Genomic DNA, 26,643 nt, shown 5'->3' on the forward strand with positions numbered 1-26,643 from the left:
TGGCTGATGACTCCTGACTCCACCCTTTCTCTTCCCAGCACTTCCTGCTCAGCTACTGGCTGGTCAGCTTTTTATTAACCAATGAGAGTAATACATATTCGTTGTGTAGAAAAGGATTGTTTCACAGCAGCCAACAGGTATGGCACCTCTCACAGCTGCAGGTCATAACTATCATATTCTTGTTCTTCTCACACAAGGTGACTTTAGGAACGAGTACATCTAACATGGCTACTAGAGAAACTTCAGTTTAGCCAGTGTTCTAGCTTATTTGTGCTATAGTTAAATAGCTATCTCATCTTTTCTGGAACTAATGGAGGATCACAACAATGGTGGGAACTCCTTATTTCTTATAGAGTCAGAGTAGTTGTACATCTTTGTAGGGTACATTAGGCAACCCAATACATACATACAGTGTGCAGTAATCAAATAGTGGTGAGAAGCACTTTTTTTGTATTCAAATTTCGATCAACTTTGTTTGGGGAAATTCTTCCACTGTTAGTAATTTTCCGTCCTTGTTTCCTTTCTTACTTTCTTATGTTTCCCTTGAGTAAGCAACTTGATGGGGTGGGGTGCACTTTGGTGGGTTAGTATTGGAAGAAAAAAAAAAAAAGAACCTCCCTCCACTATTTCCAAGTGAAGAGCACGACAACTGACATGTGAGGATTGAACCAACATGGCTAGGCGCTGGTGGCACACGCCTTAAATCCCAGCACTCGGGAGGCAGAGGCAGGCAGATCTCTGTGAGTTCAAGGCCAGCCTGGTCTACAGAGTGAGTTCCGGGAGTACTCGCAAAGCTACACAGAGAAACCCTGTCTCAAAAAACAAACAAACAAACAAAAAAAAAAACACAAAAAAGGTTCCCTTTCCCTGTGTTGTTTGTCCTCACTGGTCATTGTCCCACTTCCCTGCCCATCTTTACTCTATCCCTGATTTAGAGCACTTATGGAACGGAATTAAGATCAGTTTCTTTCCTTCCTTCCTTTTTTTTCTGCTTCTGGATTATTTCCCTTAACATAATGATCTGTCTGTGATGGGTTCATTTTTTTCTTGTTTTTGTTTAAAGAAAACACTTTAAAATTTTATTTTTATTTATGTGTCTGTGAGTGTATGTCTCATACATGTGGGTACCCTCAGGGGCCAGAAGAGGGTGTCAATCCTCTGGGGCTGGAGTTCCAAGTGGTTGTGAGTTTTCCAACAGAAGTTGTGGGAACCAAATTTGGGTCCTCTGGAATAGCAGCAAGTGTTCTTAACTGCTGAGCCATCATTCCCGCCCCCCAGTGATGTGGACTCTTGATGGAATTCTAACATCTTGAGTTTGTAGCACTCTCAGGCTATGGAATAAATAAATTATTACCAGCTCTCTGTCTTGCTGACTGAATTTAAAGAGTATACATACCTCCTAATGACTTGCCTAAAATACTTATTTTATAGACTATTAGACTATTTTATATCTATATTCTAGAATTCTGTTATATTAGGGAAGGTTTCATTTTGCTTTCATTATTAGAAAAGTACCTTCTATCTCATCTAAGGATTCTGATAAACACAGTTGTGGGAAAATAAATGCTAGTTTATGGCTACAGATGGGACAATACTAAGTAGGAATGAAGAACCAATTTAATATTAAAAAACTTAAAGTGAATGAATATATTTAATAAGTTTCTTTCAAATAGAAGTTATTAATGAAACCAACTATGAAGATTTCCATATGTTTTATGTCACTTGTTGATAATCCCAGTTTCATAGTCAGCAATGAGTTTGGTATGGTAATTGTGACATAAAGATATTTCATCTCATACAATATCAGAGGGTCCTCACTCTTTTTGCTGCTCAACTCACTGATTGTAGACTGAGATATCTTGGTCAGGAGAAAGAATGACCTGTATTCAACACTTATACTTGCAAATTCTTAAACTAACAGTATGATCTTGAAAGAAGTAGTTTGATGGAGGTAGATTTTCATTTACAAAAAGTGGTAGCAATTTCTTTCTTACAGGATCATTTGATCTCTTCAGTGACTTCACACATAAAAGCCATCTAGCTCAATGTCTGGCTTAGAAACATCATGCTATTTTTTTCCTTTCATGCCATCCAGCATATTAATTCAAATTGTAGCTCCAAATCTCATCTTGTATCAATAGAATTTCCAGTTTTTTTTTCAGTTGCTAGCAATCTCTACCATATCCAGTGAGTGGACTTTGAACATAAAATAGGCGGCACAGAGTAGGCAACTCTTACCTTCCTTCTCTTATTATTGAGGTTACATGTGGTGCCTTCATCCAATTAATATTTATTGCGTGCCTCTTATGTGACATCCACTTTTCTAAGCAGCTGAAAATAACAAGCAGTGAACAAAACAGAAAACTCTCTGACCTCTTCAAGGTGATAGTCTGGTGGGGCAGACTATATTAAAGATAAATTAGTAGAATCAACATATGGTGGTAGATAGTGGTAAGTGCTGTGGAAGACAACTAAGGATGGGAATTGTCTAAATAGTGCTAATATATGTGTATGTGGTGATGGTGAGGATCGGTTTTAATAATGTGCTCATGAAGGTTGAATTCTATTCTTTGACTCATTAAACAAAGAAAACCATAGCATTTAAAAGATAAAATTGAGTCATTATACCTTTCTCAGCATTTCTTCTAGACCATCTTTGAAGTTAGTACAGTTGACATAATTAGGTATATTGTTACTTTTCTCACAGTTGTGACCAGAAACAATTTAGGGAGGAAGGGTTTCTTTTGGTTCACTGTTCCGGGGGATACAGTCCATCATGATGGAGAAGGCAAGGCAGTGGGGGCATGAGGCAGCTGATCACACAGCATTCACAGTCCAGAAGTGGAAAGAGGCGAATGATGGCACCTAGGTCACGCCCTCCTTTTATGAAGTTTGAGGTACCAGTCCACGGGATGGTGCTGTTTACAATCATTGTAAGTCTTCCCTCCATAGCCAAACCTTGTGTCTCTTAGGTGATTTCAAACCCAGTCCAGTAGACAATGAGGTTTAAAGCACCACAATGCATACTGTTTTATTGGCTTTAAGGGCTTTCATCTGATCTGTGGTCATGCCACCCTGAATTTCACACCAGATTTTATTTGATCTCAGATGCTGAGCAGGGTTAGTACCTGAATGGGAGACACCTTGGGATTAGTAGATGCCGGAGGCGGTTTCATCTTACACATTGGTAAGAGAGACTGGGGGGGGGGGAAGAAAATCAGTAAGTAACTGGTCTTGACTAAGACCCACTGATGACCTAAAGCCCACAAATCCCTTAGATGAATGAGGAGGAGTACAATGAGGTCTCCAGGCACAGTCTGTCAAGAAGACAACTACCACTGAACATTTCCAGTTGGAGCAGGAAGCATAACCCTTAGACTGGGATAGAAGCCAACAAAAGCGAAGGCTTTTCTAAGATATTTAGAGACAATTAGGAAGCATTGACCAATATGGAAAATTTTTTGGTCACCTTTAAACTTGAGCTGAGAGACAGGATCTGGCTCTAAAAGGAGTCTTTTATTGTCTTTTGAATGCCTACCAATGTTGAGGCCTTCTTTTGCAATGGGTCTAAGTCACTTAACATTGATTATCTTTTACGTTAGTTGCTGTTCCTGGATATATATACATCTTACTTCAACTCAGTATCCTTGTGCTCCTGAGACAGTTCTAATGTGGCTGAAAACTAGTGAAGACAATTGCTACTTTGGTTCCTAAAATCCCCAAGCATCATTACGATGCTTATTTCATAGATGACTCCTCTGGGGAGGCTTGTTTGAGTAATTTTTTTTCTTATTTGTCTATCGTGTTATTGTTGTTGTTGTTGTTGTTGTTGTTATTTTGAGATAGGGTTTCTCTGTGTAGCCCTTGCTGTCCTGGAACTCGCTCCAGGCTGCCCTTGAACTCAGAGATTCGCCTGCCTCTGCCTCCTGAGTGCTGGATTACAGGTGTGTACCACTACCACCCGGCTTCTCTAAAACACCTTCACTATTCACTGTTATTCACCGCCATTGTCTGCCTCTTATTTGTGTATCTTATTTCTCTTAAGTCTGGACTAAGTAATAATTTTCAGTACACTGGCATCACTTGATCTTAATTGACAAGGTATGTTTAACCATCTGTCTCTAGTTGGCAATTATCAGATTTAATTCCCATCCCTGACCTTTTCTGCCCAACTTCAGATTTGTCTCCTCCTCAGCATCTTCACTTGGGTTTCCAACTGATCTCACTGATGCCACTGAGCTGTTAATCGTCCCTCCAAACCTGTTTTCTAAAATTGACCTCAACCTTGACCTTTTTATTTGTTTAGTCTCTAAAGAGTGGAATGATCCTTCAATTTATGAGACTTTTTTAATATACAAAATGCATTCAGAATCTAACCATGCCTTACTAATATTGCCACAACCAAGCCCTTATCATATTTTCTTTTTTTCTTTTTGGTTTTTCAAGACAGGGCTTCTCTGTGTAACAGCCCTGGCTCTCCAGGGACTTGCTCTGTAAACCAGGCTGGCCTTGAACTCACAGAGATCCTCCTGCCTCTGCCTCCTGAGTGCTGGAATTAAAGGTGTGCACCACCACCACCCTGCTACACCTATCATATTTTACTTTGATGAATGTATTCCTTGTTGATTTCTGCATACAGTCTTGCTGTATATGGACTGTATTATTGGAATAGCAGCCAAAATGATTTTTCTCAAATATAAATGAGATCATGTCACTTTTCTGTTTTAACTTTGTCATGGGTCCTGTTTTGTGTAGGATCAAACCTCAATTTTGGGGGAAGCTCTAAATTTAGAAGTTCAAGGTTGTTAAGGTCCTAGATATAAAATGATATTAGTGCCCCCCTTCTAGTGCTAATACGTTATAGTCTGAATGTGAAAATAAATTAGTGTTATTGTGGCAAGTAAGACAGAATCGCAAATTTCAGGCACTTGTAATCAGTACAATTTCCCAGGAACACACAGTTATGCTCTTACAAATTAGACCTCTGTTGAAAAGATTTGTCAAGTTGGGTAGTGGAGATTATCTGTAGGAGGATTGGTCTGCTATGCAACTGAATATGGAAAAAAGAAAGAGTGGACAGAAAGCATGTTCTTTTTCTAAAGAACTTATAAACTTACTGAATGTGATCTATGTGTAGCCAAAAACCAATTGCACTAAGTATATCGTTCCTGGTCATGTAAACTTTAAATCTCTCTCTGTGTTTTCTATTCCTAATTACCACCCCCTCCCATTTTGTTCCTGTCAGAAGCAGGGCTCAATCAATTTGAAGATAAAGTGTTACAGGAAACATCTCCTTTTCTTCAGAGTTTCCAGTGTGAGGAAGTAGAAGAAGGTTTTGCTCTAGCTGTGTGGCAACCTTATTGCTCGTGACTCAGTTGGAAGGACATGAAAAGCTGAGCAGTAAGGGAAACCTGGGTTTCAAAGTCTATGTACTTTGTTCGAGCAGATTGAAGAGCCACCCGTGGGTAGGAGGAACCTATGCTAAGGGAGCTTGGGGACAGAACCTCCTGATTACAGCAGATCAAAAGCAGGGAGATTGGTGGTGGGCGGGGCTACTAAGAGCTGATACTCCAAGAAGCAAGGTGAACTCAGAATGTGCAGACACAGCAGACTTCTTAGCAATAAAACTACCTGGAGTCATTTGATGTAGAGCCCTGGAGTCACGGTATAGACGAGGCAGTAAATAAAACGAAAGAAAAAAAAAAACAACAACAACGAAAACACACACAAAGCATACAACACAAAGCAGTATCCACAAAACATTAGAATCAGTATGGAATCTGCCCTAGAAATCTTTCCACTTTAAATAGGTTGAAAGCATAAAGCTGATGTTGTCAAGACATCATATTTCCGTTTTGCTTGTGTGGGCCTGCTTATTCTCAGAACATGCCAGACTGATGAGGACTTACTAGGTACATGAAGTTAGTAGGTGACCGAAGCTATGACTCAAGAGAGTGAAGGTATCTATCTCCTAACAGCCTGGAACCAATCCTGTCAGTTGTGGGAATTTCGACCATTCATGAGATCACCAGGGAGTTGTTTCCTTCATTGTGACAGGGTCTCACAGTTCCCATGGAAGAGTTTACGTGCAGAACCTGGTGCAAAGCACATGCAACCCCAAAACACTGTCTGGAAAGATCAGGAGGGAGTCGTTTATGTTTGTAATTTTCCCTTCTCCCTTTAGACAGCCATGTTCTTCTTTCTGCATGGGGGAAGCTTTGGACCAGGGCCTGACCATTAGGTGATCAGAGCACCTGGCTTGGTTTTCATGCCTAGGCTTAAGCAGATTTTCTTTCTTTGACTTGTTTTCTTACACAAATGAACCTGCTTCTTCCCCAGATGGGTTCTTCCCTCTCCTTTTAACGCAGGCTGGTAAACATCAACGAATCGGGATCTTACAGTCCAAACGGACCCTAGAGTCCAGCTCTCAGCCAACCACTGATGCAAGGAACGTCCCTGAAAGACTGACAGTTTGCTTAAATCTTTCAGTGCAGAAATTTCCCAGTTACCACACTGCTCCTTTCCTTGTGAGTAGCTTTTATTACTACATATGTATAAATTCATAAAATGCAACATCTCCATGAGACGACCAGCTTTTCAGTAAAGAAATTGCGTACAGGGTACTGGTATATTAATGGCCTAAAGCCATGCAACTCTGCCTCCTTGGTATTGTTCACTAAGCAGCCAGAGAGTGTAATAACTTTTGTCATGTAACTTCTCCACCTGAGGACTTCCATTGTCCTCCTGAATGCTTCAGGCTAAAAACCGAAGGTGGAATTTTCTTTCAGGCCCTCCTGGGGTATGAACAAGGCTTTCTCCTCAGCTTCATAGCTAGTCACGTAGGCCTCTGAGGTTCTTGAGATCTGCCTACACCCTTTGTGCGTGGCTGCTACCTCCCTCTGGAAAAGTCTTCTCCCAGATGCCTTTCACACATCCTTCACATCTTTTCAGATTTCTGCCCAGATGACACTTTTTCAGGGACACTTATTTATTTATTTAAAGATCTCTCTTCCTACTTCATCATTCTCTTTCCTCTCTTTTTCCAATTTCCGGATTAATGTAAGTCATAGTATTTATCACAAACGACTCAATTGTGCCCTATACCCTAACATCATATAATACACTACCTGTGGGAATCATTACTGCCTTATGCATTAGTGCATATATATAATATCTAGACTTCAGAGCCCATAATAGGTAGTCAATAAAATACCAGCTGAATGAAGATTCCTGTTGGTCATGACATCAGTGGACTGCCTAATCCTGTACTATGTAGTTGTTTCAGGAACATTTGGTTTTAGTCAGCACACTTAACCTTTTGCTAAATTCTTTATTGAAATGAAAGCTATATTATGTCTTTGGGATTCTTCCTATAGGAAAAAAGAATTGTATTCTTTCATTAGTGGGGAAATAAGGAAGGCAGCATCTGACTTCTTCTTAGAAAATTCCTTAAGAACCAGATAGACATTTTCCAAGTGCTTATTAGTCACATAATAAAAATTATATTTTATAATTTTGTCAAGCGTCAAGGTCAAATTCTTCTCTCTATCTTTAATCAGATACACCCCCAACTCCAATGTTTTTCAAAGTTAGAGTAGTTTTCTTGTGTGTCTAGTCATCTCATCCTTCTTCTGGCTCTCTTTCCTTAAAGATAGTATGTTCCTCGAGGCCAGTTGTTTTCCTGGGCCACATGCCCTCCATCTCTAGCGGATTCTTTCTATTTCTCAGAGTGGGCTCAGAGGCAATACTTCTAGGTAACAGAGCACCATTATCTTCTCAATGAAGAGTGAACCAAAAATCTCAGCAGTTCAGTGAGTACTTGCTGTTGGCCATCATAAGTTAGTTTTTGTAAAGCATCACTATACACAATTCCACCAATTACCTTGATGCTCAGAGTTCTTGGTCATCTTGTCCATCTACTTTTAGCTTGGCTTTTATATCTTGCTTTCTCCATTCTAATTTGATTGCGTGGATCTTATTTTGTGTCTCAGTAAACTGAATTGGGACTATACTCTATTTTCCCGCCTAACTCCAAATATTTCATTCTGTAGGTCATCTGAAAAGAGGTTCCTTTCAGCTTTTTTCTCATGCAGTGTTCTTGTTCAGAGACTCACATGCTGCTCTCCATTGTCTTGTTTGTTTGTCTCCTTAAGCCTGTGAGAAGCCAGCAGATTTCAGATTCCTTGGGGATGGAAGACCCTTAGTGCCGTGTCTGCACCAAGTTTCCCTCGTGTCGTTTGCTTTGAATGTTTTTGTTAATTAAGTTTGCCACCTGCTTTATCTTGATTCACATTTGCTATAGTGGGACCAAAGCCACCATCTTCACAAAGTACTTCTCCTTTGGCTGTGTAGGGCTCCATTCCTGCCCAGACTATAGCACCCAATTTAGCTCGGAGCCTGTGCTCTAGGGCCAGGCAGCCTGGATTCATGGCCCGCTTCCACCTCTTATTAACTTCGGGAGGTTTAGCTGCTTAAGCTCATTTTCACAGTCCATAAAATGGCAATGTAAATATTTGCCCACAGGTATGTTGTGATGCTTAAAGAAAATGTTGTTAACACAAAGCACTTTGAACAGTTGCTGCTCCCCTATTCTACAATTGGCTGCCCGAGTTTGGAATAAAGTGAAGTAGTGGAATTATTTTTCAGGCTTGGTTATTACCATTTCGTATAAACCTGGAAGACTTGTTTTTCTGGGTGGAGAAATGTTTTCTCTGCGTGAAGGTTTCATAATCACAATCAAGCAGGCCTATGAGGCCTGCCATTTAAAGTGGCTCCTCTCTTTTATCTATGCCATGCTTCCACCCTGGGAATGAGGACACAGAGCCAGCTGCTGAACTTCAACAGGATAAGCAGTGCATTCTCTTTGGTGTTCACACTGCCATGATTCCATGCCTATGGATGCCCAGCACTTGACATGGATATGCTTTGGATTTCATAATGTGGAGTCATTCTTGCTTCCTTGGGATTTCAGCTAAGTTTTAAACAGGTAAGCCAAAGAAAAAGAGGCATAGGATGGAGTCAGCCATAGAACTGGAGTTTATTATGTCTCCAGAGAAATAGAAAATGACAGCTTGAAACTTGGCCAAAGCCACACTGGGAGGAGTAAACCTATATAGTGGAGAATAGTCTTAAAATTTCGTAAATGGGGAAAGAAATGAATTTTTTTAAACGAAGCTCATAAAGACAAAGGTGAAGTTGCTTATTTGGAAAGGAAACTGTTAAGCAAAGAAGTGAATTTTTGTGAGCATTCTCTTGAAATTAAAGGAAAGAATGGGGTTGGGCGGTGGTGGTGGTGCACGCCTTTAATCCCAGTACTCGGGAGGCAGAGACAGGCAAATCTCTGAGTTCGAGGCCAGCCTGGTCTACAGAGCAAGTTCCAGGACAGCCAGAGATACACAGAGAAACTCTGTCTTGAAAAACAAACAAATGAAAACAAAAACAGAGAAAGGCTGAATAACTTATTGATAGAATTGTCAGGAACAGATATAAGTTCTAATATATCTCCCATGGTTTCTAACTCTAGCTCCTTTTCTGCTACTGTCAAATCATAGCAACCCACAGTGTATCTTTAACAGCTTTTAAGGAACATATTAACTGAATGTCCAAGTTTTGATTTGGCCATAAAATGTTAGCAGAGCTAAGGTTTTCTAGGATTAATGAATAACATGTCTTTATTTAGTTTACTTTAAAAAAATCATCCTAAAAATTCTGTTTACATATCTGTCCTCTCCAGGATTAACTTCATATTGGTTCAGCAGCTTGTTTACTGTTCTCTTCTGTCTTTTTTTTTTTTTTTTTGTCTTCCCTTCTCAGTGCCCAACCCAAGTTCAAAGGCTGATGAGAGAAAAACTCATGAAGAGATTTTACTCTAGGGAAAGTTGCTCAGTGGATGGGATCTTGGTGCACGGGGAAAGATGTCAAGCTCCTCCTGGCTCCTTCTCAGCCTTGTTGCTGTAACTACTGCTCAGTCCATCATCGAGGAACAGGCCAAGATATTTTTAGACAAGTTTAACCAAGAAGCTGAAGACCTGTCTTATCAAAGTGCACTTGCTTCTTGGAATTATAACACCAATATTACTGAGGAGAATGCCCAAAAGATGGTAAGTTCTTGAGGCTACCTAGGGGGTATTGATTGTTTATTAAAGACTAGAATGACGGCCTATAAAACTAGATAGGTAAATCATAGAAATCTCTGAAGTGGGAGGTTGAATGATTGCTTCTGTAGCTCTGATCCTAGTATTCCAGACGACTAAATTCAATTGACCTTGGAATTCATTTGGAAAGTTGTTATGAATGAACTCTCTGCCCAGATTCCAGAGACGATTCCAGAGACGAGTGAAAAATATTTGATAAAGTTACCATCACCATTCTGACTATACTTGGTATGCAAAGCGTTCATGGAAACGTTGTAAGTTAGTGAGTCAATAATTTTCTGTAGCCCAGAATGCCAACAGGACTATCTGAGGGCTACAAATGACATATTAACTAAAAAATGCAAGTGAGACTTTACTGAAGGCAGCAGCTTAGTAATTAAGGTAACCATGGCTTAGGTGAAACTGGACTTGGGAATTCCTTCTTTCATTGTTACAGAGTGCTGAGGAATTTCCAAAGGTCACAGAAGAAAAGCTATAATTAAACCAGTCCTGAAAACTCTCAGCCTACTCTGGGAAAGCAGCAGATTTTGCTTGACAAGTACAAGGACTTAGAATTATTTTTTTCTCACGGATCCTGAAGTGCCTTTTAAGTATATTTAAGTGATGGAAAACTGAGCAACTATTAAAGAGAAGACTTTCGTGTCTCCCCTGCCGCCCGCCCCCCAGCAATGCTTTCCTTCAAAGCTGTAGCTTAGAAGCCTCATTTCTTCAAATGCTCTGGGTGTTGTGTATTTAAATTACTGCCATTCATAGAACAGAGTGAACCTGAGAATTGCTGCCTCCTTTGAAATCCTAAGATTTTTTTTTTTTCTATTTTTCCAAAGTTCAAGAAAATCAAGGAGTTTTTGGACAATCTAATGTTGCTAAATGAGTTGCTTTTATATGATCTCACACTTTGGTCTTACCTACATTCTCTTTAGTGTAACTTTTTTCTCAAATTTTATTTGAGTTTTGTTGGAGGTGACCAAAGTGTACTGTAGATATTCTCAGCTGAATGGTTCATGGTGAAACATCATGTTTGAAAGCTAGCTGTCCTGGAGCTAGACTACTGACCTCCAAATCCTGGCCCCATCACTTTTTAGTTGGGTGGATTTGAGTTGGTTAATTAGACAGTCTGGGTCTTAGTTACTTTTTATGTTAAGATTTGTTTTTATTATTTTAAAAGCCATCTTTCCCGCCCAAGTCTTAATTTATTCACCTGTGAAAAAAATAAATAGTACTCATATTTGCTTCATCAGGTATACAAAAACCCCAGAAGAATGCTTGATGCTGGTGGGCTGTTATTAGTGTCAGAGGGAGTTAGGGTTTTTGAAGACATACAGAATAGTTCTTTTGAGGGCCTACATATGCAGATTGAGATGTAGTGATATTTGCTGAAACCATCTCTGAGATTATTATGGTGTTGGGGTTTGGCTCAGTGGCACAGTGCAAAAAAAGGGTGTTATCATGTTTAATTCTACAGGTTGATTAGAGAGCAAAATCTAGAAATGGAAGAGTATAAATCATCAGATGTTTTAAACTGGAGAAAATTGTGTGCCCTTTAAAGGACAAAAGAACATTTAAATGAAAGAAAAATGAGAAGGGACTCCATATCCCCTTTGTCAGAAAGCGGTGAAGGGTGCATCAAAGCCCTCAGGTGAACTGGTGCGCTTTACCTGCAAAGGGAGGCAATTGTGGGGGAGGGAAATGGTCCAGCTGCCTATTCTCTCCTAGGTTCATGTGTTGAGATTCTCTTATATGCCAGGCAGTGGACAGGTGTTCTAGGAGTTCTAAGATGAGGTTGCTGAGATATACTGTGCTATAAGGGGCAATAAGTGTACACGGAGTGTGACCATAACATGGTAAGCATGAAGTCGGGCCAAATAGCCTTCGTTCAGTTCCTCCTTTGAATGTTCCACACTGAAGGTCTTGATTAAGTGTCTTATTGAAAATAGATCTTTTCCCCTCACATACTATATCCTGATTACAGTCCCCCCCACTCCTCTCAGTTCCTCTCCATTTCCCCTCCTATCCAGATCCGCTCCCTTTCTGTCTCTCATTAGAAATCAAATAGGCTTCTAAAAGATAGTAAAAAAATAAAATATGATAAAATAAAACAAAGGCTAATATGTCAGATTAGGACGAAACAAACAGAAGGGAAAGAGCCCACGAAAATGCACAAGAAACAGATATAGCCACAGAGACCCACTTGTTTGCACACTCAGGAATCCCACAAAAACACTAAACTGGAAGCTGTAATATATACACAAAGATGTGTAATATATACACATCTCTCTCCCTGAGAGAGAGACAGAGACAGAGACAGAGAGAATATATAAAATAAAATAAAAATAAAATCAAACAAACAAAACAAAACAAAAAAGGAAGAGCCCTGACACAACATTATGAGACAAGGAACCTCCAAAGATGCTGTTGAGTTTGTTTTCTGTTGGCCATCCACTGCTGGGCATGCAGACTACCCTGAAGAGTAGTTTGTTGCCCAGTGAGACTCCCCTGGAGAAAATGAAAATTTCATTTGCAAGTGGTTATCAATTGGAGATTGCTTCTGGGTTAAGGGTGGGGGCACCTGTGTATTTCTCCCTTCAGCTCTAGGACCCATCTGCTGCAGACCCGTGCAGGTCTTGTACATGCTGCGTCAGTTTCTGTGACTTCATATATGTGTCGATCCTGTGGATCCAGAGAGCCTTGTTTCCTTGGTGTGTCCATCCCCTCTGGCTCTTACACTCTTTCTGCCTCCTCTTCCTCAGGGTTCCCTGAGCTCTGAGGGGAGGGATTTGATGGAAACTTCCCTTGTAGAACTGAGTGTCCCAAGGTCTCTCACTCTGTGCATAACATCTGGCTGTGGGTCTCTGTATTTGTTCCCATCTAGTTGAGTAAGTGTGTTAACTTCCTTCAGACGCATTCGACTCAGATGTAAACTGAATAAAATTATGATTGCAGTATTAATAATGTAGTCTATACTATAAGAGAATGCTGAATTTGGAAAATATGCAGTGTGTATGTGTGTGTGTGTGTGTGTGTGTGTGTGTGTGTGTGTGTGTGTGTGTGTTTGTGTGTGTAATTTGATACTGTACCTGGCATTTAGTTTGATCTTCAGCAAAAAGTATTATTCAGTTTATTCAGTGGCTTTGTATTTTGAAAAGTCCACGGTGTCACTGGTATCTCAAGTGTGCAGGTTTGATTAGATTTTTTGGCGTGTGGTATAGAAGTGTAACCCAGAGCCTTGTGCATGCCAGGCAAGTACTCAGCACTAGCTACATGCTCAGCTCAGGTGGTCTTGAATCAAGAGTGCCCCAGAAAGGTCAGATCTGAAGGAAGCTAGAGCCTTTCATTGCCGAGGCTCTTCTGAGATTCACAGAACAACTGCTGGGAACTAGGTTCTGGGAAAAAGCCGTCATGTCCCTTCCTTTGCCTGCTGCTTGGCCTTGTCAGTGGAGAATTCCGGGTCAAGAATTAAGAAATATCAACCCTATCTGTGTATTTGCACAGCAAGCCTTTCCTGAGCAAAGGGGAGAATGTGTTCCCATAAATTTGCACACTGCAGACTTTTCTCTGTTTTATTATAGATCCAAACTTGTACTTCAATATGCACTGACTTGTAGAGTTAGGAACTGTGAGTTTGCTTTAATGAGACTATCTGATGATCTAGTTTATCTTGGGGGGTGGTTAATGGAAAATGAACTTCTTGGACAGAGAAAATAAATAGTTCAGAAATTCCCAGAGTTTAACATTTGCTTAGCCAGAACTGACGCTTCACAGGAAAATACTTGAAATGACCACCGATAGTTTTGAGGTCATTAGGTTCTTCTGATCTTAGTGTGGTGCATTTATTGCTTCAGGGAGGCTTTGCAAGTTCTGAAAAAATGTTCTCTCATAAAACAAATATTTATAAAATGCCCAAAGAAGGTTTTTATAGGATCACTAATGCATAAGCAAGTATTTGATAAGAGTAATCCTAACTATAACAAAAACATTTACCACCAAAAGTTGTCATATATTATGGAATTACATGAATTGGAACTGGTCTGGAAAATTCAACTTGTGTGTAAGCTGGCTGTTACAGGGAGCTGGTGAACTGTAAGAAATGGTTTCAGATCAGAAAAGAAGATTCAGATCAGATCAGAAGTCATTTTAGATTGTCTCTTGAAGACATTAACTAAATACATTTGCCTGACCACAATGATTAACATTGTTCAAATGGTTCTGAAAGTAAAAGAGACACTTCCCAAGCCTTTAAAAATGTGATGCTGGTGTTCAGATGTAAAGAAAAAAAAAGAAAGGAAGGAAGGGAGGGAGGGAGGGACAGAGGAAGAGAAGGAGGGAAGATAGGAGCCTTGCCCTTCCCCAAGAATAGTCTGAATGAGTTAAAAAAAAGGGGGGGGGGTCAGAGAGGGCTGGGAGCTGCAGGAAACCTCAGTGAAGGAAAAGTGTGACCTGGATCAACAAAGGACAGAGTGTTGCCAATTGTATCGGCCCAATTTTTTTCTTCCTGAAAGGCAATTCAGCTGGAAGCCCAACCGAGATAAATTCCGAGTAAATAGAGGGAAGCACTGCTTACACCACAGGTGGTGAAGCTGATAAGACCTGTGAAACTGTAATCGAAAAAGTGGGAGACATCGAAAACTCCAAACAGGCTTTCACAGCATTTAAGCAAATGTGTGGCTTGCCGCTCCACCTTGGGTTAAGGAAGTATGGTCAATTGCACTGATGGACACACGTCTTCATCCTTTCCTGTAATAATGTCTAAGGTCATGTCACTTTGCAGGGCCACTGCACTGCAGGTTCTGTGAGTGTGTCCTTCATCATTTGTCTCGATTTGTGTTAAGCAGGCCTGCCGACAACAGTGGCTTAATGGGCTTGAACAATGAGGCTTGTCCTTCACACCTTTGTCTTTGCCAAGAGAACCGGTTTAGACTAGCCAACTATTAAGTAGTTGCCCAAGCAGAAGCCAACTTCCAGAGTTGCATGCAAATCCAGCCAAGATCAGCAGAGGTGTCTGCCAACTCTGAGTTATTTTAGGCACATAAACAATAAACAGTTATGCTATTGAGGCTTTTTTGTTCTTTCTTAGATAGTATTATTATTGCAACAGGTAATTGATACAGAACAGCAAATTGGACTATATGACATTTGTGTGTTCATGTCCTATCATGATAATGTTACTGAGAGCCATCTGCTACTTTCATATTGTCTCCTGAGGTACCTTTCAGGAGTCAGGATTGCCAGCCTACAGATCTGGCATAGTATGGTGTTACTTAGAGAATGTTGTGAGAGATGCCTGAAAATAAAAGAAGGCTGAAAACTTTATCCATATGATGCCCTAAAAGCTGCCTACCTAGAGTGAGGCCAGAACCAGAAAACAGGGATAAGGAAAAAGTTTCGCTCAAAACAGGCTTCTAAAGCTCCCAACTTTTTTCTGCTACTATGGTGTGTATAGCTAACTCCATCCATAATCTGGTCTTCTTATGGGACTTTTAAGATTATGTCATTTCTGGCCAAGAAATAAAAGCAATGATCACCCTATTCCCCAATGGATTTGGATGAAAACTGCTAAGAAAATCATACATAGTTCCAACAGAAGTCATAGGAGAATAACCAAGCTGGGTCTGTAAGTGTCTTAGTTAGGGTTTCTCTTGAGGCTGTGATAAAATATTGACCAAAAGCAACTTGGGGAGGAAAAGATTTACTTCATCACACTTGTCCAGGGAACAGTCCATCACTGAGGGAAGTCAGGGCAGAGGAACTCAGGGCAGGAACCTGGAGACAGGAACCACAGCAGGAGCCAGGGGGAATTCTGCTTACTGGCTTGCTCCTGGTGACTTCCCAAGTTTGTAGACACTCCAGGACCACCTACCCGGGGACGGGAAAGCACCACCCACATTGTGCTGGGCCCTTCCATATCAATCATTAATCCAGAAAATGCTCCACAGACTTGCCTATAGGCCAGTCTAATGAAGGCATTTACCCAGTTGATGTTCCTTCTTCCTAAGGAACCTAGTGTCTATCAAGTTAACAAAAAAACTAACCAGAACAATAATTAATTGAGATAGCAAGACACACATATTTTAGCTACATTCAGGTCACTATCACTTAACATATCTAGCTGAAGACTTCATCACTGTCTGGGTATCTGGAAATGTTTCCCAGGAAAGATGGATTTTCTATTTGCATCCATGCCTCTGCACTAATAGGTTAGTTCAGAAGTTAATATAAAAAAGCTTTTGTTTGAGAAACAAAAGAGGTTTGCGGGTAGTTCAGGAATTCGATGAAAATTAATTCCAAACTCTTGTAATGTGCTGCACAACAAATCTTTACAGGAAATGTAGACTGAGTATCCAGCAGCCAGAGTGTAATTAACTTCTCAGTAAAATGCCACTAGATTTTTTGGCATTGCACTTTCTTTGTAGTTTACAGTGGTTTGACTTTTGAAATAAGATTCTTTGTAAATCTTCCTTAAGGGCACAGGTGTGAGTAGGAGTGTGTGTATGTGTGCGTGCGCGTGCATATCACCAGAGGTTAGCCGTGGGTGTCATTCCCTGGGATCTATCCACTTTATTTTTGAGACAGGGTCTTTTGTTATTGTTTTTTGTTTGTTTGTTTGTTTGTTTGTTTGTTTGTTTGTTTGTTTTTTTCGAGACAGGGTTTCTCTGTGTAGGCCTGGTTGTCCTGAAACTCCCTCTGTAGATCAGGCAGGCCTTGAACTCATAAAGATCCACCTGCCTCTGCCTCCCGGGTGCTGGGATTAAAGGTGTGTGCCACCACCACTGCCCAGCCTACGCCTGGCTCTTTAACATGGGTTCTGGAAGTTAAAGTCAGGTCCTGATGTTTGCTAAGCCATCTCCTCAGCCCTTAAAACTCTTTTTTATTAGTTAATTCAACTCAATCCTGACCTCCCTGCACACAAAGATCCCATGTTTTAGGGGGAAATTGGGGCCTCTTAATAATGATCTCAAAATGGGCATGCTTGGTTTTTAATAACAAGGTCAGTAGCTCCACAACTGTATGGCATGTCTTTGGATCATTTTAATCCTAGAGAGAGCAAGAGGATTCCAGAATTTAGCAGTAACTATAGCAACTCCCCACTTACTCCTGTCCATGTCCCTGAAGAGAGTTTTGAAGATTGCCTTGCAACTATTTCTTGTTTTTGTTGTTGTTCTTGTTTCAATCAGAAGTTCTTTAGAGAGAGTAGGAGGCCAATGCTTATTCTCTTGGTGATCTCTAGGGCCCTTCAGCTTTTCTGTTGGGTCCTGTAGAGTCTCTGGCATACCCATTTCTTTTTCCTATTCCTGTCTTCAGGGGAACTCAGAGCCTGATAATGCTAAATAAGCTGTTAGTCTCTATCCAAGGAAAGAATGAACTTAATCCCTGTCTCTAATGGTTCCACACCCTGCTTCATGACACGTATAATACCCGTATGTGAGAAGAAGAGTGGGAAAACGTCACCGTGAAACAAGTAAACTGGAATTCAGAAGATAAAAGTCAAAAATTAAGTTAGGCATAGTGACACACGCCTTTAATCCCAACACTCAGGAGGCAGAAGCAGGCAAATTTCTGTGAGTTTGAGGCCAGGCTGATCTACAAAGCAAGTTTCAGGAGAGCTAGGGCTATTACACAGAGAAACCCTGTCTCAAAAAACAAAATGAAACAAAACAACAACAACAAAAACCAACCAAAAACAAAAAATAAAAAAAATGTTTTAAAACTTAAAATGTCAACCCTCTCATACAAAATAAAAAGGTTTTGGAGTTCTAGAATGGAGTGACAGGATTCATATAACTTGTGCTACCTACTCCATTGAATAGAATACATTTCTTTTTTGTTTTGCAAGCCTCTGGGTATGTTTAAAAAGTGACCAAGGCAGCTCTGTTCTCTGAGCTTGATGCAGGTTTGAAGACCACATCTGGAAATCAGACCAGCATATGGTGCCTGAGGGTAGAACTTTCCTGGGAGGTCCCTTTTCTTTTCTTTTCTTTTCTTTTCTTTTCTTTTCTTTTCTTTTCTTTTCTTTTCTTTTCTTTTCTTTTTTTTCTCTCCTTTCCTTCCTTCCTTCCTTCCTTCCTTCCTTCCTTCCTTCCTTCCTTCCTTTCTTTCTTTCTTTCTTTCTTTCTTTCTTTCTTTCTTTCTTTCTTTCTTTCTGTCATCAGAGAACTTGCATAGGTGTAGTGTTGGGAGGTTGCTGATGGTCTAACGTCTCCTCATTGAGCTCTAGAAAAAGAAAAGGTAAGACAGCAGTGCTTTATATCTCCAGCAACTTATCACAAGAAGAAACTGTTCTCATCTGTGTGTTCACAGTTTTTCAATGGGATAGCTGCGTAGTTTAGCACATTAAATACTTCACAGGCCTTAAAAGTTACGATAGTTCTTCATTGAAAGCAGGGGCCAACAATCTTTTTAGTAAAGTGTTAAGCAGTGTATCTTCTTGGCTTCGCAGGTCTTATGGTTTCTTTATAAGCACCCAGCCCTGCAGTTGTGCAGAGGAAGCGGCCATAGACAGTATGGCATAAATGGATGTGTGGCTTACCAATAAAACTTTATTCAAGAAAGAACAGGTGATATCTGAGCTTGGCCCAAGGGCTATAATTTATCAGCCCTGATTAAAGGATGAAGCCCTGATTTATAATTTTGAAAGAAGCAAATATAGGTCATAAAGACTTGCCTAGGGAATAAGAAGTTTATATAGTACTAATTCTATACAATTATATTAATAACATGGATAGCTAGATTCTTTTTCTTCACTCCAGAATATGGTGGTTTTTTAAATTCACTATCTTTTAAATTAATTTTTAAATGATAACATAATGTAAGAGGGTTCATTGTAGCATTTTCATGCATGCATTGCTCATATTCAGTCTTCACTTTCCTATTCTCTTCTCTTGCTCATCTCTGTCTTCACCCAAGAGGGCCTTCTTCTGCTTCTATGTCCTATCCTCTCTTTTCTTCTCTTTCCTCTTTTCTTTCACCTCCCTTAACATGGATTTTCCCCTCTGCCATGGTCTCCTTTCTAGTTTTCACACACACACACACACACACACACACACACACGAGATAGAAAGAGAGAGAGAGAGATCTAGGGTCACACAAAAGAAAATATATGTTATTTGATAAAATTACTGCTTAAATGAAAGTGACACAATTTGGGTAGGGGTCACTAGACCTACATCCTAAGACAAAAGCTCACATGCAGACATTTAAAACCACAATGAAATCATCAGATTTAATTTTCACAGAGAGTTACAATAGGTTTTTGAATGTTTAAAAGTAGAGTTTAGTAGTTTATACTTGTAGTCCTTGTAATTGCAAGGAAGTCTCACAGGATAGAAATATAGAATCCTCTACAGTTATAGATGGAAGTTGGACAGTGAATGTCCCCTGGTTGTTCAAAACAAAATAAAACAAAACAAAAAACAAAAACAAAAAAACCCTGAAAACAAACAAACAAACAAAACAAAACATGTGTCTTGTTCCCAAACCCCTCGGGGTATCTGTAGAAAACTTGGCTGTTTTAGTGGTTTCTTGTCTGCTTTTGCACAGAGGGAGTGTGGAAAGCTACTTATTTCATCTGAGGTTGGTCCTTGAAGATGAGGAGCTATAGAAGCTGTTGTTTAAGCCTTGCTTCATACATCAGTCAGGTGCATGATTTGCATGTAGCCAGCAGCCACAGTCTAAGCAATTGAATAGATGGATATGAACTGGCTTTGAGTCTCTGTGTAACAGCTAGGCTGTCAGGAGCCTTAAGGGAAGGATATGGAATAAACTGTAAAATAAAATGTAAAAGGATAACTTAGGAAAGAGCATTGTTCAGGAGGCAAAATGCAAGTTGAGCTAAAAGTACTTTTTAAGTCTCATAATGTATAACACACACACACACACACACACACACACACACACACATTTATTCTACAGTTTTTGTGAGTCAGGAGTCCAGTCATGCTTCTTCTATTTCTAGGTCTCATCAGGATGCATTGGAGGTGTGGCTCCAATTTCACTGCCAAGCTAGGTGTGGCTAGGGTTAACTGAGATCTTTGCATTCTGCTGAACTGAAGTTCTTGGGTAATTGCAGGATGGTAGTCAGTGGTCAGCCTCAGTTTCTTGCCATGAAGTTCTTTCCATGGAATAGTTCATATCATGTTATCTTGCTGCATTACAGTCCACAAGGGAAAAGGCCTGCTAGCAAGATAAAAATGACAGTCTTACATAATGTAAATATGCACATATTGTTACTTTTGTTCCATGTGATTGCTTATAAGTCTATTCTCATTGAAGAGGATATCATACATGGGTGTGACCAATAACATATAGGCATCTTGGAAGCCATCACAGATTGGTCTACCATAGGTTCTATGACAGAATGCTGGGTTGATTGCCAGCTCCACTACCTTGCTTAGTCTCTTGGTTAGTAGATAAAAATAGTGGCACAATGATTTTCCATCACGTGGGGTTTTTTACAAGCTCAAAAGGAAGCAAATTGTTTTTCAAAGCATTCTACAGCCATCCAACTCCTACCTACTTCAAGATGACTTAAGTCTCATCTCCTCTATGAACACTTCATCAAATTTGGACCTCTATTTGACTTTTACCTTCTTATTACATAAACTGATTGATTCATTTGTGGTACATATGTTATTATATGCTTGTGTTTCATTGAGAAAGCATTCCTGATACATATCCCACTCATCTGATACAATTCTAAGCAACTTAATAACAAGGACTTTTTTCTCTATACACAACGAAATAGCATTTATTAAATGCTTAGGATGTGTCGGGGCACTCTGGTGAGCACTTTATTATGTGTTCATTGCTATAATCCTTATGAGAATCCTTTAGTCACAATCACATTGCTAAAATTGTTTAATCATGTAAGAGAACTGCAGATAGGAAAGATTATTCATCCAAAATCACACAGCTAGCCAGAAGTGTCTGACTCCAGGAGTGGAGCACACCTGCCACCTCTTTTGTGTGGCCCAAAGCAATGTCTTGGAGAAAGCAATTGCTCCTTTTATCCTTTGGCAAGTGGAAGTGAAGTTGTGCATTGAGAGAAGACTGTGCTAGAGAAGAAGTCCATCTTGCTTACTGTCAAGCTGGGGCTGCATGGGGGGCAGGTGGGTACCAGAATCCTCGCCTGTCTGTTGATTTTCGTTGCTGTTAGAAAATCATCAACCTACCAAATGGCCCTGCTCCAGGAAGCCTTCCTTTGAGATCACATTTTTTTTTTGGGGGGGGGGCAGTTTGAGATAAGGTTTCTCCGTGTAGCTTTGGAGCTTTTCCTGGAACTCACTCTGTAGCCCAGGCTGGCCTCGAACTCACAGAGATCCACCTGCCTTGCCTCCTAAGTGCTGGAATTAAAGGTGTGTGCCACCACCACCTGGCTTTGAGATCACAATGAAAGGCCCAAATTCGTGCACTAAACCATGGCACCCAGGAGCTCTCTTTGATCTGCTTCTCATTTCTCATGGTTCCGGTGGTCACAAGGGACTGTATTCCCCTTGTGTCTGTCTACTCTGAGATCTGCAAGGTTCTCGTTTTAGACCATTCATCCCTGAATCTTTAGCCAACTTAACCCACGTCACAGCACCAAGGCCAGAAGTTCCAGGGCCTCACAGTGTGAATTATCTGTGAGAATTTACTTCCAGTTCTTGGGACAGGACCCTTGGGAAAACTAGGCACTGGGCCAGAAAGAAAGTGGCCCAAGAGTGGCCTGATTACTTTTAACCTAAACCTTGACCCTCAGCAAAGTAAGGGACTAAGCCATGCAGGAAGTAGTAGATGTTTCACCAGATGTTCTTTGGACTATATCTTCTATCCAACTTTATTTTTATTTATTTTTCAGAATGAGGCTTCTGCCAAATGGTCTGCCTTTTATGAAGAACAGTCGAAGCTTGCCAAAAATTACTCACTACAAGAAATTCAAAATCTCATCATCAAGCGTCAACTGCAGGCCCTACAACAGAGTGGGTCTTCAGCCCTCTCCGCAGACAAGAACAAACAGGTGTGGTTGTGAACATTTTAGCCCTGCTCTCCAGAGTCGAAATGTGTGAGAAGTAATATACATTTACAGCTCACTCGGATGAGCCCTTTATCTGCAAAGATAGTCATGCCAGCTCTGTACCTAGGGAGGGTGACTATAAAATTTATGATCCAAATTAACATCTTTTTGAGGGTGAAAGAAGACACTTGGGTTCTACTCTGCACAGAAGTGGGCAGGAATATGACATTTTGCACACTGTGGGCTGCACTGACTGAGGCAATCTAGGAGTATTCGAGAGCAACGCTTTTTCCTTTTTGTTTGTTCTTATTGCTAAATGCCTTAGTTAGTTCATATCAGCCTCTTGATAAAGCCCCCAAGTCTTTTGTGTCAAAATAGCTGTAAAATGGCACATTAAAAAACATCTTATGCTGAGATGATTTCAAGAATTCTTGTATTTACCCTGTTAAAATACCATCTCTCATTCCATGCCCCCAGTCCGGGGGGCCAGCAAACTTGAAAGCACGCTGTAAAGATACCTAAAATAAATATCTTAGGTTTTGCAGAACATATTGTCTGTGTCACAACAAGTCAGATCTGCCATCAGAGCAGGAAGTCAGCCATAGATAATACATAGATGAATGGATGTGGCTGCCTTCCAACAAAGCTTTATAAAAACACACAGCAGACCCCTGATATAGCCTATTGAAATATTTTTATCTAAAACATTCAGCTCTTTTACATCAAAGTTTCCTTTCTCAGTTGCTTGTCCCCTGGAACTATGTATATCTTAATCGGCATTTATAAAAATAAAAGTACATGATAAGAACAGAGATAAAGCCATATGGTATTTGTTTCTACAAGTTGATATTTATTATTCTACATTCCTTGGATTTAATTATTCCACTAAGTTATTAATCTACCTTATCTTGTCTTGTCCATGTTTCTCCATCTATTTTTTTAAACAAAGACTCCATGAGAAATCTTGCCCATTCGAAAGTAGACAGGCTACTATAGTCTATGTGCATGCTAGACATTTTCATTTTAAAAGAGCCCCAGATAATTACAATGTGTAGGCAGGGTAGGAAACCACTAAAGTGCAAGTAAGAGATTGAATTGTTTGAGAACAGAGGAGAGTTCAGGATGCATGGAGAGGAAGGAGGGGAGACTGAAATAGCAGACCATGAGGGATTTTGTGCCAAGGTAGATGTATTGCTTTAGACTATGGGATCTTGTGGAAATTTTAAGCATGGGGGTTCTCAAGACAATGAGTCTGTATCAGAGTAAAATAATAATACATGGGGGCAGTAGGAGAAATCTAGCATTTAAATGATTTGTGTGAAAAAATCAGTCCTCCCTCTCTCCTTGCTTCCCTCCTTCTCCTTCATTTCTCTCTCCTTTCTTCCTGTGTTTCCAACCCACCGCAGAGCAACAAGTGGGTCAGTTCATTGGTTTCGTACTTAGATATAAAGGGTCTATTGATTTTTACAAAAAGCTTATAGACATTTACTTCCTCCATTCCTGTGTTTATCTCAGAGTGGAAATAAACCTTTTGCTGACTACACCTACTGATGCCCTTGAGCAGCCGGGCTTTCCCCAGTATCTCCACTCCCCTGTACCTCCAGGGAAAAGTTTCAGGTCTTTATTGTGGCATAGACTGTGATCAGGGTCCCACTATCTCTCCATTGTCACGGCCTCCATTCCCTTCAATGGGCACTGTCACTGGACTTCTACTCCCCTCACCACTTGCCTTTCACACAGTACGATCCGCCCTCTCCTTTCCTTCATCAGACCAATTTCTACTTCTGAAACATGCAACTCTAAGGGCCTTTCCTATATGAAGCCATTTCTAAATCTCCATGTTACAAGCCTCCCTTATTCTCCCCTCCCCTACTCCTTAGCTAATATTGCCACATCACTTTTTGGTAACAGTTACAGTACCTGCCATTCTCTTATATTGCGATCCCTTTCGTGACTCTTATTATTCCATGACGTGGGGGACTTTGAAGGTCAGAGACTTGTTTAGTTCAGAATTATCAGAATGTAGGACATAGTGGAGGCTTAGTAAATGCTAAAAGAAACTGAAGCACAATCTCCATGCAAATGTGAGAAATGTGCCTGGGAGTTTGAGGTGACATGTTTATTTTCGTTAATCTATATGTATTTATTACAGGTTGTCAAGATTCTGTGCTAATTAATAGCACAGGCAATTACATAAGCTGTTTGTTCTCTATACATAGAAACATACATGGCAAAGAATTGCTATATTTTGAGGCATTTAAAAATCTCATGATCATGTGAGCTCATGAGGTCACAGAGACTGAAGCAGATAAACACAGGGTCAACACAGGTCTTCACCAGGTCCTCTGTGTATATATTATAGCTTTTAGCTTAGTATTTTAGTGGGACTTGTGACTGTGAGAATGAGTGGGTCTCTGACTCTTAGGCCTGCTCTTGGGACTTTTCCCCTCTTGTTTGGTTGCCTTGTCCAGCTCTGATACAACAATTTCTGCTTCATTGTGTTATATTTTATTTTCTTCATGTTTGGTTGTTATCTCTTAGAAACCTCTTCTTTTCTAGTGAGAGGCAGGGAGAGGATCTGGAGGGGAGGAGAGGTGGAACTGGGAGGAGTAGAGGGAGGAGAAACTAGAATCAAGATAAATTATATGAGAAAATAATCTATTTTAAGTAAAAGGGAATAAGAAAAACAATCCTATGACCAAAAGGATGTCTTTATGCTACCACCCTTTATAGTACATTTTCCATGCCTACCACTAGTTGTTATGTTTAACTTGCAGTTGAACACAATTCTGAATGCTATGAGCACCATTTACAGTACTGGAAAAGTTTGCAAGCCAAAGAATCCACAAGAATGCTTATTACTGGAACCAGGTAGGTTATTTGTTTTCAGTAGTAGATATAAAATTTTTATTTTCTTTCAAATTTTATAAATGAGATAGAGCTTTCTAATGTGTGATGTATGTTTATGTATGTGCAAGTACACATGTATATGCAAGTGCACATGGGTGTCAAGGTCAGAGTACAGCCTCAATTGTCATTTATCAGGAACCATTAACAGTTTTCTTTGAGACAGGGTCTCTCATGGGATGGGAACCCACCAAATGGATATTATGGTTCGTCAGGAAGTCCAAAGGCTTTTTAGGTCTCTGTTTCCTCAGGGCTGGAATTACAAGTGTATACCACCACACCTGACTTTTAATGTGAGTTCTGGAAACTGAACTCAGGCTCTCATCCTTGTACAACAAATACTTTCTGGACTGAGTCATTTCCCCAGCCTGAGGTAAACCTTAGACACAGTGTTTTGCAGATGGATAATCTAAAGATATATCATTCCAAAGTGTTTCAGTTCACAGTTTCTCCTTTCGAAAAGATTTGTTCTTATTTTCATTGTGTGTACGTGTGAATGTGTGTATGTATGTGTGTTATATGTGCATGTGTGTGTACAGATGTGTATGCTCATGTACTTTTCGAGGTCAGAGGAAGATGTTGGGTGCCCTGCTTGGTTGCTCTCTGCCTTATTCCCATGAGACAAGCTCTCCCACCAAGCCTGGAGCCAAACTGGCAGCCAGCAAGCCCCAGACATCTCTGTCTCTGTCCCTCACAGCACTGGGATTGCAGTTGCATGCCTGGCCATGCCTAGCTTGCTGTGTTTTTTTTGAGACTATAATTTAATTACAACATTTCTTCTTTCTCTTTCTTCCCTTGAAGCCCTCCCATAGCCCCTCCCCACTCTCTTTCAACACTTGGTTTTTTTTGCATGGGTTCTGGGCATTTAGACTCGGGTCCTCACGCTTGTTCTCTGAGCCATAGCTACAGCCCTTCATAGATATACTTTTAACTTGAAATAACGCATTGTAAATTCTATTACATTCAAGTAATTTAATTAAGTCAGTAATTAAATCACTTCAATGCTTTTTTTCCCCTTTGCAGATGTATTTGGATCTAATAACAAGTACAAAGATCCTAACCATGACATTTTGTTTAATGACCTGGATGTCTGCCAACCTTTTAATTCTCTAAAGTCTCTCTATATGCAAATACAAATGATTTGTATTATAAATACAAGTACTTCACATTCACATTTCTTTTCCTTTGGGACCACAGGTTTGGATGTCATAATGGCAACAAGCACAGACTACAACGAGAGGCTCTGGGCTTGGGAAGGCTGGAGGGCTGAGGTTGGCAAGCAGCTGAGGCCATTGTATGAAGAGTATGTGGTCCTGAAAAATGAGATGGCAAGAGCAAATAGTGAGTTCGCCACTTCGTCTATGTCCTCATGCTTTCCACAGGGAGGGTTTTAGAGGACTATTTCTCATTTATCACCAAGCTTGCCCTGTAATACTTGCATACCCCTAAATTAACAATAATTTGCTTAAAGGTTCAGTTTACCTATCTCAAGGAGCCAGTGAGACATTAAAAAAGGAACACTGGAACTCCATTGTTCAAATAGCTTATGGATGAGATTCAACTATGGGATCTCAAATGAATTATCTAGGACTTATGAAT

At 40.2% G+C, this 26,643-nt stretch overlaps 1 protein-coding gene across 2 annotated transcripts in view; it reads left to right on the forward strand.

Annotated features, from left to right (window-relative positions):
- Window positions 1-8,713: 8,713 nt before the first annotated feature.
- The window catches only part of Ace2 (angiotensin converting enzyme 2), a 50,977-nt gene continuing 33,047 nt past the window's right edge, over window positions 8,714-26,643 (forward strand). Inside the window, exons 1-5 of one of the 2 annotated variants that reach the window (XM_006973207.4) lie at window positions 8,714-8,986; window positions 9,814-10,100; window positions 21,982-22,140; window positions 24,915-25,008; window positions 26,242-26,385. In XM_006973207.4, the coding sequence (XP_006973269.1) occupies window positions 9,915-10,100; window positions 21,982-22,140; window positions 24,915-25,008; window positions 26,242-26,385 (583 nt within the window). In that variant the 5' untranslated portion in view covers window positions 8,714-8,986; window positions 9,814-9,914. Of the gene's footprint in view, window positions 8,987-9,781; window positions 10,101-21,981; window positions 22,141-24,914; window positions 25,009-26,241; window positions 26,386-26,643 lie in introns of those variants that run through there. The other variant, XM_076562827.1, reaches the window with a different exon arrangement.

This window comes from Peromyscus maniculatus, chromosome X (assembly GCF_049852395.1).
Source record: "Peromyscus maniculatus bairdii isolate BWxNUB_F1_BW_parent chromosome X, HU_Pman_BW_mat_3.1, whole genome shotgun sequence".
Classification (NCBI taxonomy): domain Eukaryota; kingdom Metazoa; phylum Chordata; class Mammalia; order Rodentia; family Cricetidae; genus Peromyscus; species Peromyscus maniculatus.